Below are 15,583 nucleotides of genomic sequence, written 5' to 3'. Positions count from 1 at the left end.
ACTTGATTGTTTGTTTGGGGGAGCTGTTGTTCCCTGTCCCTGGCTATGCCCATGCCCTCCATCCTTTCTGCTGCTCCTCAAGTGTGATCAAGGCTGGGTTTAGGTTTGATGGGGCCTTAAGCTGCTGAAGGTAATGGGGCCCTTTATATGTCCAGCTGTCCTTTGTCAACAACAAATTGTCACTGTTTTTTGTGTTGTATATATGCTATATGGTAATTTATGTAGGTTTTATTTTATTTTTTATCTGATATTTCGGAAATGTACATCCAGTTTCCCCCCCTTCACATTTTTTGGGGGGCCCCGAGGGAGTGGGGCCCTAAGCTATAGCTTGTTTAGCTTATACGTAAATCCAGCACTGAGTGTGATGAAGAGTTCTGGAGTACTTCTAAAGTTTGCTTAGGACCTCGTTGCACTCTCTCTCTCTCTGTGTGTACGTACAAGTGGCCTAATGATTGCATTACCATATGGTGTCTCTTTATTATTTCCCCCCAACGCTTTTCTGGCTTTCCTAACAGCGCAGCCCTTCGCATATTAACTCAGAAGCACGTTCCGCTCAGTGGGAATGGACTGCTCTCTCCTCCAGCGTGAATTTAGGGCTGCGTTCTAGATCTAGGAAAGGTGCAGCAGCCGCTAACACGTGACACATCGCCGTCCAATAGCGTTTCTCTCTTCGCGTTTTAATGGCGTGACGCCGCGGAGAAGCAAAAACGGTTCCTCAGCGATTTGCGGTGGCGCCTCAACTCGTGGGTCTCGCCCTCCGGTTGCTACTGCGGCGTTAGGCCACGTTAAGCAGGTTTGTAGACGTCAAGTAGCCACTTCCCTTCCCCCTCCCTCTTAAGCCCACATAACACGCGCGAGAGGAAGGGAGGCGGGGGGAAGGGGGTGACAGCGCAAGGACCTTCGGGAGTTGTAGTCTCAGGGAGCGCGGTGGCTGCTGGGTATTGCAGTCTGAGCTTGGAGATAAAGCTCGTGCACATGCGTGTTGCCTACTAGACAAAGCTACGCTGCTTGAAGACTTTTTGTGTCGATCGCCGCCTAGCGGTTGTTGTTATCAGTGTTATATTGTCTTTAATTGCCGACGTTTTTCTGAGCTTTGAGGCCAAATTGAGTACGGAGGGAGGAGAATGCCTGGCTCCGAAGCTGTAAATGGAAGTATAAATGGAAATAAATCACTCCGTGGCGTGTGGATCCGCCGCACGCCTTTCAAATAATGTATTTGTGTAACTCCCGTTTACACACGCGCTACATCTTGCAGTCGTTATGTTCTTTGGAAAGTGATACCTATTCAAAGAAGCAGGGATATTTTAAACAGTGCATTTAACCTGGTAGATTTCTGCAGTTTGGTTGTTAAGAGTGCTGTGTAGCATGGGTGAAATTTTATATTTACATTGCCGTGAGGAGCTAAACTAAATCGATAAGGGTCTCAGGTTTCTCTGCTCATGTTTCAAAAAATGGGCATTCCCTATGAGCTACTCCTGTTAGACACTTGTAATTTACAGTACAGCGAAGTTGTGGCTCAGTTATAGCTATATAACCACTCTAGCCAATTACTCTAAAAATGTACTGCAAAAACAGCAGGAGGCAGCGAATCCTCTGTCATAATGCCCATTAATTCCAGTGGTCTACTCTGAGTAACACAGGATACAAATGACCGTGAGTATGACTTGCATAGGATATCATAGAGCCCCATCCAGGCTGTACTTCATGAATGCTGTTAGCTGCCCACAGCTGTCTGCTTGTAGTAAAGCTGCCAGAAAGAAGGGGAAGTGATTAAATTAGAAGGACAGCTCCTCACCCTAAAACAGCACACACAGGAGTGGGCGAAGATGATCTAATGAGAGACTGGATTATGGCCATGATATATTTTTCTAAGTTACTTGACTTGACTTTTTAAAAATAATAATTGTGCCCATTATATTATTATAGCTCAGTTGGTAGAGCATTTGACTCCTAATCTTAGTGTCTTGGGTTTGAGTCTCACGTTGGGCAAAAGATTCCTGCATTGCAGGGGGTAGAGGACCTCCCGATTCTACAATTCTGTGATTATCATAATGTATGTTTTAAGCTTTATATGATTTCAGTGGCAACTTAATACACCTCCCCACTTCCTATCTTATTCCATAGATTTCTTGAAAGCTTTATAAATTCGGAAGGATTCTTGTGTGTTTCACATTATATAAATCCCACATGTGGTGTTTTTCTCTTTTTTCACATTTTAATAAGTATGTAATAAACCACACTTGCATGACTTTTGGCTTCTAAGCCATCTGGCTTATTTTAAGTTAAAGTTAGATATTAGGCAGAGGACAACTTTAAAAAATGTGCATACAAATAAAAGAAGATGTGCAAGTGAGAAGAACCCATTTTCTTTCAGGTGGTTGCCCCAGAGAGGGGGTAAGATCTAGTTATTAACATACAGTAAGGATTGTCATTGCATCACAGTGGAGTTGGCAACTTCAACCGCTACTAGGTGGTTCTCTCCCCTCCCCCTTCACATTTCTGTATTCTGAACACAATGCTTCTATGGATGCTGTGCCAGTATGTTTACTTCCAGGCAGTTCTTTCCTTGTTCATCACAAATCGCAGAGTGTTCCCAGCTAAGAGTCTGCTTGGCAGTAAGAAGGGTGAGTCACAGGAAGAATGAAAGCTGGGAAACACAAGTTAATCGAATTTGCTATAGACATTGGCGAGTGTCCACAGCTAGCCTTCTCCCATTGCAGCTGAAATCCTTTTACACTCTCTCCGTACTGAGAGTTTTTATGGCCAATTTACACAGACCCTGCTCCGAGTTACACACCTGTATGAGCAATCAGATTCCACTTGCTTGTGGCTGAATAGGGATTGTATTGGTGTGCTGGGAACTGCATAGATTAAATATTTCAAAGCTTCTGTGATAGCACAAAGCCCATTCATCTCACTGGGATTATGTCTGCAAAAGTTGTGGGGTTCTGATGTTGCTTGGGTCAGTATTGTTTCACTGGAATGAGTGGAGGCCTTTTGGAGCCTGATCCTATATATGCATGTTTGTCTGAGAGTGAGTTCTCAAACAAAGTTCAGTTGTACTGTTTATACACCACTTTGACTTGTACAAGACTGGCACACTTGTCTAGTGTTGGATTTATAGTTGGCCTCTATTCATTGTTAGGGATGCGGGTGGCTCTGTGGGTTAAACCACAGAGCCTAGGACTTGCCAATCAGAAGGTTGGCAGTTCGAATCCCCATGACCGGGTGAGCTACCGTTGCTCGGTCCCTGCTCCTGCCAACCTAGCAGTTCGAAAGCACGTCAAAGTGCAAGTAGATAAATAGGTACCGCTCCGGCTGGAAGGTAAACAGCATTTCCATGCACTGCTCTGTACGCCGGCTCCCTCGGCCTGTAAAGCGAGATGAACGCCGCAACCCCAGAGTCGGTCACGACTGGACCTAATGGTCAGGGATCCCTTTACCTTTACCTATTCATTGTTACTAATGAATTTAGGAAACAGGATGTTTTATCAGAAAATAAAGCACGGAGGTGGGGGGGGGTGGAAATTCACCCTTGATCATGGGCAACAGTAGCTGCCCGAGTGGCTGGGGATACCCAGTCAGGTGGGCGGGGTACAAATAAATAATTCTTATTTGGGATGGCAGTCCCATTTGTGTTTCACAAGCTGGTCTCCAACTGTAATAATAAATTGTTGTTGTTGTTGTTAAGCCTGAGACATGAGTAATATTTTCATCATTGCGATCCAGCGTTCCTGGAGGAGGCTGGTTTAGGGCTACTTCTTTATTTTAAAAACCATGTTTTTATTTATTTTTCATGGTACAGAAGGTATATGTTGTTACGACAGTAAACAACAAACAACTTGTCATGATAAAATTGCAGACTTTGGTCATGCTCCGTGATAAAGTTTCATTTGATTACAGTACTCTAAAATATCTAGTTGCTTTAGGTTAGGGGTTACTTTTAAGGTGAACAAGTGATTATCTAAAACGTCCTTATCGATTCAGTGCAGCCTGGTTCTTAACTTTCCTATCTGCTCAGGCAGGATGCATCTTCTCCTAAGTCACGTCACTGTGTGAAGGCTCTACGAAAACATATTTCCCAGTAAAGAACTTCTCTGTATAAAGGCATACGTGGTGGATATGACCTTTGGAAGCTGATGATTCAGAACTTTCACCCACCTCTTACAATCTTCCTTCTATATTTCTGTGATAATACAACTTCTGTGTCATTTGCCATACTACTGCCTTAGAGGATCACCATTCAGATTTCCCTGGGAATGTGAATCTGCCACTTTCCACACAGGTACCATTCTTAACAATAGTTTTTAAATGCAGTGCCACTGACTTTTCATTTAAAGGTGTTTCTGATTGTGAAATATAATTAAAGTAGATTCAGAAAGTATCTTGTTTTCTCTCTTTCATATGTATTATTTTGTACTATTTTGTACAACGTCTTCCATTGCGAAAGTTTAAGATATTGCCTGTAATTATATGTATTCTTTCATCTTGTGCTGCTAAGTATTTCCTTTTATCTTATTCTACAATTCTATGCATGCCTAATGCAGTGAATTCACATTGAACTCACTGGGGCTCATTTAGTGTTGGTTTGTAAGCTGGAAAGTATTACAAGCTAAGACCGAAGACGAGACACAGTGACTGCAGATCTGACAGTTATGCAATTTACTCCGCTGTCTCTTAGATTGCAGCTTTAAGCACTCAGAAAATCATTAAACACTTTATCTGTTCTGGCTCTCAAAACACATTTTTGTGCAATATGTTTTTTAAAAAAACACCTCAAGAACTGTGTATTATACAATTAACAGCTGTCACTGATGGCAAAATGAATGTGATTTTTTTCCTCCAGTTCAGGTTGTCCTATATGCTTTATATCTTAGTTTTTGGCTGCCACTGCATCCTCAGAAGAACTTGTGACAAGTTGTAAAATCAAGGTTTTTGCATACCTTTGAACAAATAATACCCTGTTGTCACAGAATGAAAATGGACAGCATTTCAGAAAAGAAAAATGTTCATACACACAAAACCTCCACCCTTTACTTTAGCTTTTGATTAACATTCTGCTATTGCTGTGGAAAGTTGTTGCTATGTTGCTGCCATAAACAAGGGTTACTTGTTTCAATATACTGGCCATCAGATGAGGACTTTTAAAAAGTTGATCCTTGTGACGCTGCCCTTATGGGATAAGCCATTTGCATTCAACAGCTTGCCACATAGATCAGATAACCTTTAAAATTTTCACACCACCATACGTGGATAAAAGATAGGGTGAAAATCGTCCAGTTCACAGAATGGATCACCACACACATGAAAGGATGAATTCCTCTTTTTAAAATACGTAGTCCACAGTAAATTTCAGAAAGGTTTTCAAATGCCGAACAGGATGTACTGCTCCTGTTTTATTTTTAATCACCCTTTCCATATCATGCTTGAAATAGGAGGATACCATTTGATCCACGTAAAATAAATACAGTGGTACCTCGGTTTAAGAACAGCCCTGTTTACGAACTATTCCGTTTACGAACTCCACAAAACCGGAAGTAGTGTCCCAGTTTGCAAACTTTACCTTGGTCTAAGAATGGAAGCCGAACGGTGGAAGGGCACTGGCAGCCGGAGATCTCACTAGGGAAAGCACGCCTCGGTTTAAGAACGGTTTTGGTTTAAGAACAGACTTCTGGAACGGATTAAGTTTGTAAACTGAGGTCCCACTGTATATCGTTTGTTTGCAGTGAAAGTTCTTTGTGCACCAGCCTACTGTTCAGCTATAAATGGTTGTGATTTTCTTTCCTCAACATGGTTATTTCTGACAGTCATATTAAGTAATATAGTGCATTTTCTCTTGCTTTTAGAATATGAATGAGGACAGCTCTGTTGAAACGTCTAAAAAGAAGGAAGACAGAAGTCCAGTTTGTGTTGGCAGAGAAGATGATATTAAAAAACTACGGAGGACAACAGTGGTCATCCATGACAGAGAAGTTGTTGTTTTCTATCACAATGGAAGGTTTTACGCTCTGGATTGCCGCTGTTACCGTAAGAATTTTTCCGAAGATAGTGTTTTTGGAACAACTTTAAAAGTTAGCTAGTTTGAGCCTCTGCTCTAATTTTGCATTCTGTTCTTTTAACAGATACAGGAGGTCCCTTACATGAAGGAGATATAGAGGTATGCAAATACAGTACTTCCTCATTCAGAACCTTCTGATAAATAAGAATGCTATTAACATAATGCGACAGTAATGCAGTACTACTATGCATATACAGGGTGAGTCTTTTAAAAGAGGCCCCATGGAACATGTGTACAGTGGTACCTCAGGTTACATACGCTTCATGTTACATACGCTTCAGGTTACAGACTCCGCTAACCCAGAAATAGTACCTCGGGTTAAGAACTTTGCTTCAGGATGAGAACAGAAATCGTGCTCTGGCGGCGCAGTGGCAGAGGGAGGCCCCATTAGCTAAAGTGGTGCTTCAGGTTAACAGTTTCAGGTTAACAATAGACCTCCAAAACAAATTAAGTTCTTAACCCGAGGTACTACTGTACAGGCCTCTCTATCCTCACTTCAGCACTGCCAACTGAAAAAAAGAGTGATACTGCTTTTTTATTTAGGGAGTGATAGTTCTGAATTTAAAAAGGCACGTCCAAGAAACAAAAGTGACATCTGAGGGTCAGGGGTGCCTTTACATTTATTGGGTACAAGGGAGCATTATTCTTCATTTTCTTTATCTATTGCCAAAAGTAGTGTTTGGATGCTTCCTCTGCTTGGTGATTCCTTAATAGTCAACTCTGAAGATACCTGGTGTGTGGAGGAAGTTGCAGAGCCGTTTGCCATTTCCTTGACTCTGGGAAATCCATCTGCATCGAGACCATCGCTGCTGCTTTCCCTGGAGCTCTTTTTTGTTTCAGTTATGCTTTTAATTCTTCCCAGTGCTTTATTAATGGAGACTGCCTGTATACACATAAGAGGTACATTATTTAGCATAAAGAAATGGAAAGGTTTGGAATCCTCTGCATTTCTGCCTAATTTTAAGAGATACAGTTTTGCAGTATAGCCGTACTTGGTTAGGATGCATTACTTGTATCAATACAGTCGTACCTTGGTTCGTGAACGCCTTGCGAGTTGAATGTTTTGGCACCCAAACAACGCAAACCTGGGAGTGAGTGTTCCAGTTTGCGAACGTTCTTTAGAACCCGAACATCCGACGCGGCTTCTGATTGGCTGCAGAAGCTTCCTACAGCCAATCGGAAACCACGCCCTGGTTTCCGAATGTTTTGGAAGTCGAACGGGCTTCCAGAACGGATTCCATTTGACTTCTGAGGTACCACTGTATATCAAATGCCTGGGGGAAAGGATAGAATCATGATGGGGATGAGGTGAGCAGATCACACTTTGAAAATTTCCAGACTGGTTTCAGTCTAAAATGCTGTGTGTGTGTGTGTGTGTGTGTGTGTGTGTGTTGTCCTACCCCTTGAACCATCCCATCAAGGAATTCTGCATGCGGCCAACACTTGTTCTCATGAACACTTTTAATAAATGCTGGCATATTGACAGTTGGATGATTATCCTCTTGAGGTTTAAGGATGAGTGACACTTGATTCTGCTTTAGTGCAGTTTCTGGACTGTCTTGAATAGCTGCCCTTTGCAGAGTGCAGTAGCAACAGCCTAAATTACAGGTTACCCGTACATATGCTACGTGTGGTGCCAGTGTGGTGTAGTGGTTAAGAGCGGTAGTCACGTAATCTGGGGAACCAGGTTCGCTTCCCCGCTCCTCCACATGCAGCTGCTGGGTGACCTTGGGCCAGTCACACTTCTTTGAAGTCTCTCAGCCCCACTCACCTCACAGAGTGTTTGTTGTGAGGGAGGAAGGGAAAGGAGAATGTTAGCCGCTTTGAGACTCCTTAAAGGGAGTGAAAGGTGGGATATCATATCCAAACTCTTCTTCTTCTACTGTAGGTAGGCAATGTTGGTCGAGGAATGGTCACAGCTAGCATGCCAACTACAGCTGGGCATTGGTAATGTGCACTAAAAGGGTGCACAGTAATGGAAGAATAATGCATGGCTTCAACTCTTTGCTGAAGGGAAGGGGAAGCACGAAACAAGAAGGATCAGAAAGAACAGTATTTACGAACCTACCAGATAAATTAGTGCTGCATAAGAAATGCACATTACACCAGTGAGGGCGGTCTTCGTTGGATAGGAAAGGACATCATAAAGGAATATGGATTTTTCCTGTAGGGAAGAAGAAGAAGAAGAGTTTGGGCTTGATATCCTGCCTTTCACTCCCCTTAAGGAGTCTCAAAGTGGCTAACAATCTCCTTTCCCTTCCTCCCCCATAACAAACACTCTGTGAGGTGAGTGAGGCTGAGAGACTTCAGAGAAGTATGACTAGCCCAAGGTCACCCAGCAGCTGCATGGGGAGGAGCGAGTAAATGAACCCAGTTCACCAGATTACGAGTCCACCGCTCTTAACCACTACACCAAGCTGGGATTCATAGTCAAGGGATTCATTCTTCTGCCATATTGCAGTTTGGTATACATAATCCTTTCAAAGTTTAGCACTTTTAAGTTCCTTTGGTTTGAACGGGAGAGTTAAGAACTTGCTTATATCTTCCTTATTTAAATCAATGGGACATAAAGCTCAACATGGATAACAATCTAATGTTCACATGCTAGACAGTTCCTAAATATTTCCATGCAGGATTCCTGATGTGGTTTATTAACTCTCTGTGCGCCCACACACTATCACTGCTGCCACAGACAAATTATTGGGGAAGATCAGGTTTACAAATTGACAGGTCATTATGTAAATCCTAAACATATTTCCTGGAAATAGTTCCCATTGATTTCAATAGAACATAAGGCTACAAGCCTACGCATATTGACATGGGAGTAAACTTTTGAACTCAGTGGGACTTAGTTTCTAGCAAATATGCACAAAACACTAGTCTCTAATCCTCACGCCTGTACCACAATATATCTATTAGTCTGCCACAAGATTCCTTTTTGTTTGTTTGTGCTGTAATATGCTATCACTGGAACATTGGAAGCTGCCATACTGAATCTTATCTCATACTGAATCCTTGTCTGCACAAGGAAGATCAAACTGTATGTGAATCTTAAAAAAAAAGGTCTTTGCACCTAACATTTTTAGAGCAAATAGCATCAGCTGATGGGGCTTATAATTATGAAAATCTCAAGATGGCATGGAGGAGGAAATTTTACCTTCTCATCCTCTGTTGTGGTGCTGAGGAAAATCCCTCACACACTCACTTAGAACTCAGAAAATATGAGATGGTTATGTTGAAATTCCTAATAAAGATATATTTTTTTAAAAAGAAAAGAAAATATGAGATGGAGCAGTCACACCCATTGCCTACCTTCAATTTATAAAGAGGTTGTTTGGGAGCATTCAGTTTCTGCAAGAGACAATGTGATAGCCTATGCAGCCCTGCTAATTTTTGAATGAGGTGTGGCTGCACGAATTTTGCAATTGATTTTGAAGAGCGGGAGAGATGACCTAGCCCATGCCTAATCATTACCGCATGAGCGGAAGAAAACACTCTCGCCACAACAGACCTAGACCCCTGCACGGTGCGATTGCCGTCCTGAAATATAAGTCAATACAAGGAGGGAGAGAAAAAAATAGTCAAATTACGGTACTTTGTGGGGGCCTAGAACAGAGAAAGCCGGTTTGATGCATCAACTAGCTTCCTGCAATGTAGAAGGGAATGTGCTCTGCTACTAGCTCACTAGCATGAGTGAGGAAGGATAATATTTAATCAATATAGTCTCTCCTACTATCCTCAACATTCCCACACTGGGCCCTATTGGTGATGTAGTAATAGTTTGCCATTGGGGACAATGCATATATGATGAGATCTGCAAACATCTGACCCTGGCATTCATTCATTTATTGTAGTAATATCTCACTTTTAATCCAAGGAGCTCAAGATGGCATAAATGGATCTCTCCCTCCCCACAACCCTGTGGGGGAGGTTAGGCTGAGAGACAGTGACTGGGCTGTCATCCAGTGACTTCATGGCTGAGTGGGAATTTGAACCCTGGTCCCTCCTAGTCCAACGTTCCAGCAAATGCACCAAGTTGACATGTATTTTAGACAATTATTCACAGAAACACCAGTAGGGGGGAAATTAGCATTACAACCCTTGGGCTCTTTACTAAAGAACATTGCATGCCATAGATCTTTAGACTGCTTTAGAAACATTAGTTTAACCTTGCTTACTTGGATAAATTAGCCAAAACTCAATAGATGCACACACGGGTATGCTTATTTTGGGGATTTAGTAATAATATCGTTTTTATCATCATTGGATAAAAATAATACTAAAAAAATAATAATCTGTGGAGCAGCTTTCTGGAGGTATGCTATGCCAAAACTTGTGTCCCCTGAATATATTAATTATTTTTCTAACTTTGTGTATAACTTTGTGTATAAGTAAAACATTAAGCTGAAACTTTGCTGAGTTTGTAGCAAATGCAGTCTTTAACAGACTATTGTATAAATAAACTTAACTTTCAAATAATAGTGAAACAGTATTAGTATTAGCTCAGAAACATTACCTGGTTTGAGCTTGTCAGTCTCAGTAAATTGGGGAATTCATCCCTAATCTCATCTATAATTTCCAAGAAGATTCTCTGTATTATCTGGGCTGAATTGAAAAACAGTAGTCAAAAAGAATAAAGCGCCTGTCTTCAAAATTATACTTATCGTGTAAGCATTGTTCAGACATGAAATATTCAGGTTGGAGCATCAGAACGAAGAACTATTGTTGCTGTCCAGCCAATTGCTGGCTGATCTAAATTAGCAGAATTCTGTTCTATTGAGCCTGAAACCAATATTGGGATCTGAAATGCCAGCCCACTTCCCCTCCTGCATTTATTATGACTCGGGAATAAGCCGGTGAGCCCTGCTGCCTTCTGAAACTTCTGGATGGCAGAAGTGGATGGGAAGGAACAGGAACATATTCTATGAGTTTTCTCCAGTATTTAACCAGGCATATGATACAGGCACAGCACAGGTGCATGTGTATCTCAGGGTTGGGGAACATTTTCCAGACTGAGGGCCGCCTTCCCTTCTGGCCAATGTTTCAAGGGCCACATGCTAGTGGTAGGTGGGACCCAAGGCATTCCCGCTAGGCAAAAACATGTATGTGTGGACTAGGGCTAGTGAGGGCCATGGCTGGTGCAGAAGGGGTGTGGCCTGGGGGAAATTCCTCAGGCCAGAGAGGCATTGAGGGCCATATTTGGCCCCCAGAAATGAGGTTCCCTACCCCTGGCTTATCTGGTAGAAACTGACTTAAAAAATAATAATCAAGTACCGAGGTGTAGAGAAGGCAGTGTTCCCAGAATCCAGGATTTGAGAACTCATTTCCATTCGGGGATTCAAGACTCAGACACAGAGTAGCTCATACCTTGTCCAGCAAATTTGTTGACAAGCTGTCCACATATCCAGCCAATTGGCCTGAAAGACATCCTGCATGCCCTGGTGTCTATCTACAGCTCCTGAATTTAGCCTAATCTGGTCTTATGACATATATGTATGGCAATACGCCATACATGTGTGCATCTCCACCTCCAAGGCAATAAACCTTTATGAGAACACAATGTGCCTCTTAAGCACAGTGCCTCCTTGACTCCTGACATCGTGTGTACACAAGAAAATAGCCCCCCCCCCATCACTGTAGTCTCAACAGCCAGGACTTTCAAATATGATCATTCCAAAATAACATAACGTAAAAACCGATGGCTTTCTTTTTACATCACAGAAACCACATTAACAAGTACAGTGGTATCTCGGGTTACGTACGCTTCAGGTTACATACACTTCAGGTTACAGACTCCGCTAACCCAGAAATAGTGCTTCAGGTTAAGAACTTTGCTTCAGGATAAGAACAGAAATCGGGCTCCGGCGGCGCAGCGGCAGCAGGAGGCCCCATTAGCTAAAGTGGTGCTGCAGGTTAAGTACAATTTCAGGTTAAGAACGGACCTCTGGAACGAATTAAGTACTTAACCCGAGGTAGCACCGTATTGTTTTCTTGAGTTTATTGTCCTTGATAGACTAGCATAAAAGCTGAAGAGCAAGGTGGAAAAAAGTGCTCTGGTTTCTGGGTTATACAGCACCTAACATTCTTAGAATTCTGTTTCAGAATGAATGAAAAGTTCCAAAGTCCCCTTCCTTGACTTTTAAAACAGAGTACAGTGAATGTTGGATGGATGGAATGTGTGTGAGTTTTACTTTAAGAAAATTTAGTGGCCTACTCTGCCGTGGGTATATTAATATTACAATTTATTTTTCTGTTTATCAATTGTATGCTGTGGGATACTGATAATGCAGACTTATGCATATCTACTCAGCAAAGTTGGTTATATTTAGCTTAATAGAACTTAGAGGTATATATGTTTGTACTGTTACTGCACATAACCGCATATATTTTTTCTACAGTGACAAAAAAAGATTGGGTGGAAAGGCACTAATTATATATTTCGTTCCAATTCTTGCTAGGACATATTAGACAGACAGTGCCCTCCTCACATGGCTGGTGAAATAAACTGTTATTACACCATTGCGTGGCAGGTTCCCGCCTCCCCCCATCATCTACATACCAATACCCATATCAATGCCTAACCGCCACTCGAGCAAACGCTCGCCGCCAATACCCTCAAACCTCAAGGGAGAGGCTAGCAGCACTTAAGGAATTAATTCTGCAACTTCTGCCTCTCAAGAAGGTCACCCTTGGGCAGAGTCAATCACTCTTCGGTCACCTCAATTTTGCATGCCGGGTAGTGTCCGCTAGCCACCCTTTTTGTGGGCGATTGGCTAAGCTGTCAGTGGGACTGCGCCTCTCTAAAGTGGTCAAGTCAGACCTGGAGGTTTGGTTAAAGTTCCTGGATGAGTACAATGGCATTTCTTAGCGGCAGGACAATTTGATGCTGCGTTCAGACTTTCAGGTACAGTCTGACGCAGCTGGTTCCCTGGGGTTTGGTGTCTACTTTAGGGGGCACTGGTGTGCTCAGCGTTGGCCTACCAGCTGGCAAGGAAAAACTATCATGCGTGACCTCACCTTCTTAGAATTTTTCCTATCGTATTTGTGGTGCACTTGCGGGCTGACCATTTCAGGAATCACCAGGTATGCTTCTGGACTGACAATCAAGCGGTTGTCAGTGTCCTGTCAAAGCAATCATCGCACTCTCCTAGGGTGGCAAACCTGCTCTGGAACTTTGTCCTTTTGTGCTTGGAATTAAACATCTATTTCTCTGCCAAATTTACACCTTGGGTTAACAATGTTTTGTAGATGGAAGAGGGGAGGAAGCGCCATCACCCGCCCTGCGAAGGGTAGTCCGATAAAGGATTCCGGGGGGCATGGCCCTATCCGAAGCCAGTGGAGGTGAGGGCCTAAGGCATGCCCCCGAGCGGTGACCCCGGGGGAGTTCCTAGTTGATGTGCATCAGCAGGACTCCCCCTACTGGTGGTTAACCCTTCCTGGACTTCAAGCGGACGGGCTGAAGCCAGATAGTCTGTTAGGACCAATGCCTAAGCCAATACCGCTCAACACCTGTGACCAATAAAGTTGTGGCCATATTTAGCCCATTAACCTTAAATAGTTGTGTCATGTGTCTTTATTTCCACTGGCGGGGGGACGGGAACTCGCCACGCAATCTCAGAAGGGGGGCGTCCTTAAGAGTGAACCAGTACTAAAGTTATTTTCCAATGAACTTTAAGGGAGACTTTCCAGGAGTTTGCACTCTTGAGATTTCCACGTTTTGTGGAATTTCAGATATTTATTTGTTTGTTTTATTTGTTACATTTATATGCTTTAAAATAAAAACAGGAACCTAGTACTCTTATTATAGTGGTATGAAGGATTTTGTGGGGGGCATGTTCAGTGTAATAATAATAATAATTTTATTATTTTTCCCTTCCCATCTGTTCTTCCCTCCTTCCCTTGTGTGTTTAGGACATCAATGGACAGCCTTGCATTATTTGTCCCTGGCACAAGTATAAAATAACTCTGGCAACAGGTGAAGGATTGTATCAAGCAATAAATCCCAGGGAGCCATCTCCGAAACCCAAATGGCAGTCGAAAGGAGTAAAACAGAGGACTCATAGAGTTACTGTGGACAGCGGAAATGTTTATGTGACTCTTTCAGATACAGATGACAATATAGATTCTGATCATTATGCTAACATACACAAAAGGATTATACTGCCTCCTAAGAATAAATAGCATCTTCTGTGCTTCATAGTAAATGGCTTTAAAATAACAGCAAATGTGAATGTTACCCTTGCTGTCTAAAGAGCATTCAGCTTCTGAGTGATGATATGAAACTGAGTTCCAGTCTCTCTAAAAAGGGAGTTGATCAGAGAAGTATTTGTGCCTTTGAGAAGAATATAGTATAGTGTGCTTATAATAGATTAATTTTGCCAGTAATCAAAATGTTAGACGATTTATATTGATCCAGCCTTCAGAAGTGTCTCTCGCTTCCAGAATATAAAATGATGTTTTAAAAGTATTATGATGTACAAATGTTATCAATATAATTGGAGATGTTGTGCTTGTATGCTAATATGATTTGTTATTGTTGGGAGTCTTTGATTCTTTTTCTCGCGCTTAATCCAATCCTTCTCAAAATGATCGCCAAAGTTCATATTGGTTCCTGCAAGAATTCCCTAAGGCTGTTCCAGCTGTGCAGTTATTTAGCAGTGCATAGATCTGCCTGTAAGTGAGGCAGGAGGGCGGCAGGAGGGAGCCCAGCTTCTGCCTAATGCAACTCGGCTAGAGGCCAGCTCAGCCATGTATCATCTGGAAGTGACAGGCTGCTTTTGGGCCAAATTGACTGTGCTGAAGGTATATCCTGGAAAAGCTGAACTCCTTGGTAGTTTGCCATGCCTCTCTTGACAGGCAAGGAGAAGAGTGCAATTGGTGTGTGTTGTGGCAGAATACTAGGCATACTTCTATGTGGCTGTAGGGAGAGAGGGTAGGGGCGTGGTGTGGGTGTGTGAGTGAGAGAGATACAGTAAGCTAATGCAGTGATAAACACCTGGGCAGTCCAAATTGGTGGAATGTACTCCAGAAAAGGGTGAAATTGCTTGCCAGAGGATGGAGGACCATGACTTAGAGAAGTCTATCACTCATCTTTAACACAGAGACACATAATCCTTCTCTGATAATGGCTTCACTTTCACGATATGATGCTCAAGGATTTGACACACTGGCATTTTTTCATGCTTATTCTTGTCTTGATAGATGTGCAATTACTCAGTTATGCATATTAGCTAGGTACAGCCATGCTCTGAGGAATGCAAGTATTTAACTCTTAGTTTGTCAGTTTTGTTTCTAGATGATATGCATGCATCACAAAGGTCTGTTGAAATACTTATGAAACTTTTGCTGAAAATGCAGAAGGCAAGGCTAAAAGCAAGACAGGGAACAAATTGTAGTTTCTTATGTGCCACATACTGCATTTTCTCCCTTGCCAACAAGTGGTTGACAGGTCTTCAGATTGCTTTCTCCTGGTCCTTGGAAACTCTGGCAACTGATGATGGCAAAGGAGCCAACTCCTAGAGGCCG

General features: G+C 42.5%; 2 protein-coding genes across 4 annotated transcripts; one reads left to right on the top strand and one right to left on the bottom strand.

The window, feature by feature from the left end:
- Positions 1–646: 646 nt before the first annotated feature.
- On the top strand, positions 647–14,600 carry RFESD (Rieske Fe-S domain containing). 3 transcript variants are annotated; one of them, XM_028748883.2, is made up of 5 exons: positions 650–793; positions 4,026–4,285; positions 5,847–6,027; positions 6,123–6,157; positions 13,970–14,600. In XM_028748883.2, the coding sequence occupies exons 3-5, from the start codon at positions 5,850–5,852 to the stop codon at positions 14,237–14,239; spliced, it is 483 nt and encodes a 160-aa protein (XP_028604716.2). In that variant the 5' UTR covers positions 650–793; positions 4,026–4,285; positions 5,847–5,849; the 3' UTR covers positions 14,240–14,600. The 3 variants fall into 3 exon arrangements, with proteins under 3 accessions (XP_028604717.2, XP_028604716.2, XP_028604715.2); XM_028748882.2 differs by having other exon boundaries at positions 4,022–4,285; XM_028748884.2 differs by lacking the exon at positions 4,026–4,285 and having other exon boundaries at positions 647–793.
- Positions 6,661–11,579, bottom strand: LOC114606527 (spermatogenesis-associated protein 9-like). Its single transcript, XM_028748885.2, has 5 exons — positions 11,426–11,579; positions 10,575–10,663; positions 9,371–9,598; positions 8,127–8,222; positions 6,661–6,941 (listed from the first exon to the last, which is right to left on the bottom strand). Exons 1-5 carry the CDS (start codon positions 11,484–11,486, stop codon positions 6,699–6,701), a joined length of 717 nt encoding a protein of 238 aa, XP_028604718.2. The 5' UTR covers positions 11,487–11,579; the 3' UTR covers positions 6,661–6,698.
- Positions 14,601–15,583: the final 983 nt, after the last annotated feature.

Source organism: Podarcis muralis, chromosome 11 (genome assembly GCF_964188315.1).
Source record: "Podarcis muralis chromosome 11, rPodMur119.hap1.1, whole genome shotgun sequence".
NCBI lineage: Eukaryota > Metazoa > Chordata > Lepidosauria > Squamata > Lacertidae > Podarcis > Podarcis muralis.
The sequence above is the reverse complement of the archived record's forward strand: the minus strand, read 5'-3'. Positions and strand labels throughout refer to the sequence as shown.

What these genes read in the sequence shown, in the direction of transcription:
- RFESD (XM_028748884.2), top strand. Translation starts at nt 5,850, where the DNA reads ATGAATGAGGACAGCTCTGTTGAAACGTCTAAAAAGAAGGAAGACAGA. An exon ending in TCTGGATTGCCGCTGTTACC is followed by an intron (nt 6,028 to 6,122) that starts GTAAGAATTTTT and finishes TTCTTTTAACAG; the next exon opens with ATACAGGAGGTCCCTTACAT. An exon ending in TACATGAAGGAGATATAGAG is followed by an intron (nt 6,158 to 13,969) that starts GTATGCAAATAC and finishes TTGTGTGTTTAG; the next exon opens with GACATCAATGGACAGCCTTG.
- LOC114606527 (XM_028748885.2), bottom strand. Translation starts at nt 11,486, where the DNA reads ATGTCTTTCAGGCCAATTGGCTGGATATGTGGACAGCTTGTCAACAAA. An exon ending in GACTGACAAGCTCAAACCAG is followed by an intron (nt 9,599 to 10,574) that starts GTAATGTTTCTG and finishes CTTATATTTCAG; the next exon opens with GACGGCAATCGCACCGTGCA. An exon ending in ATGCAGCACTAATTTATCTG is followed by an intron (nt 6,942 to 8,126) that starts GTAGGTTCGTAA and finishes ATGTGTATACAG; the next exon opens with GCAGTCTCCATTAATAAAGC.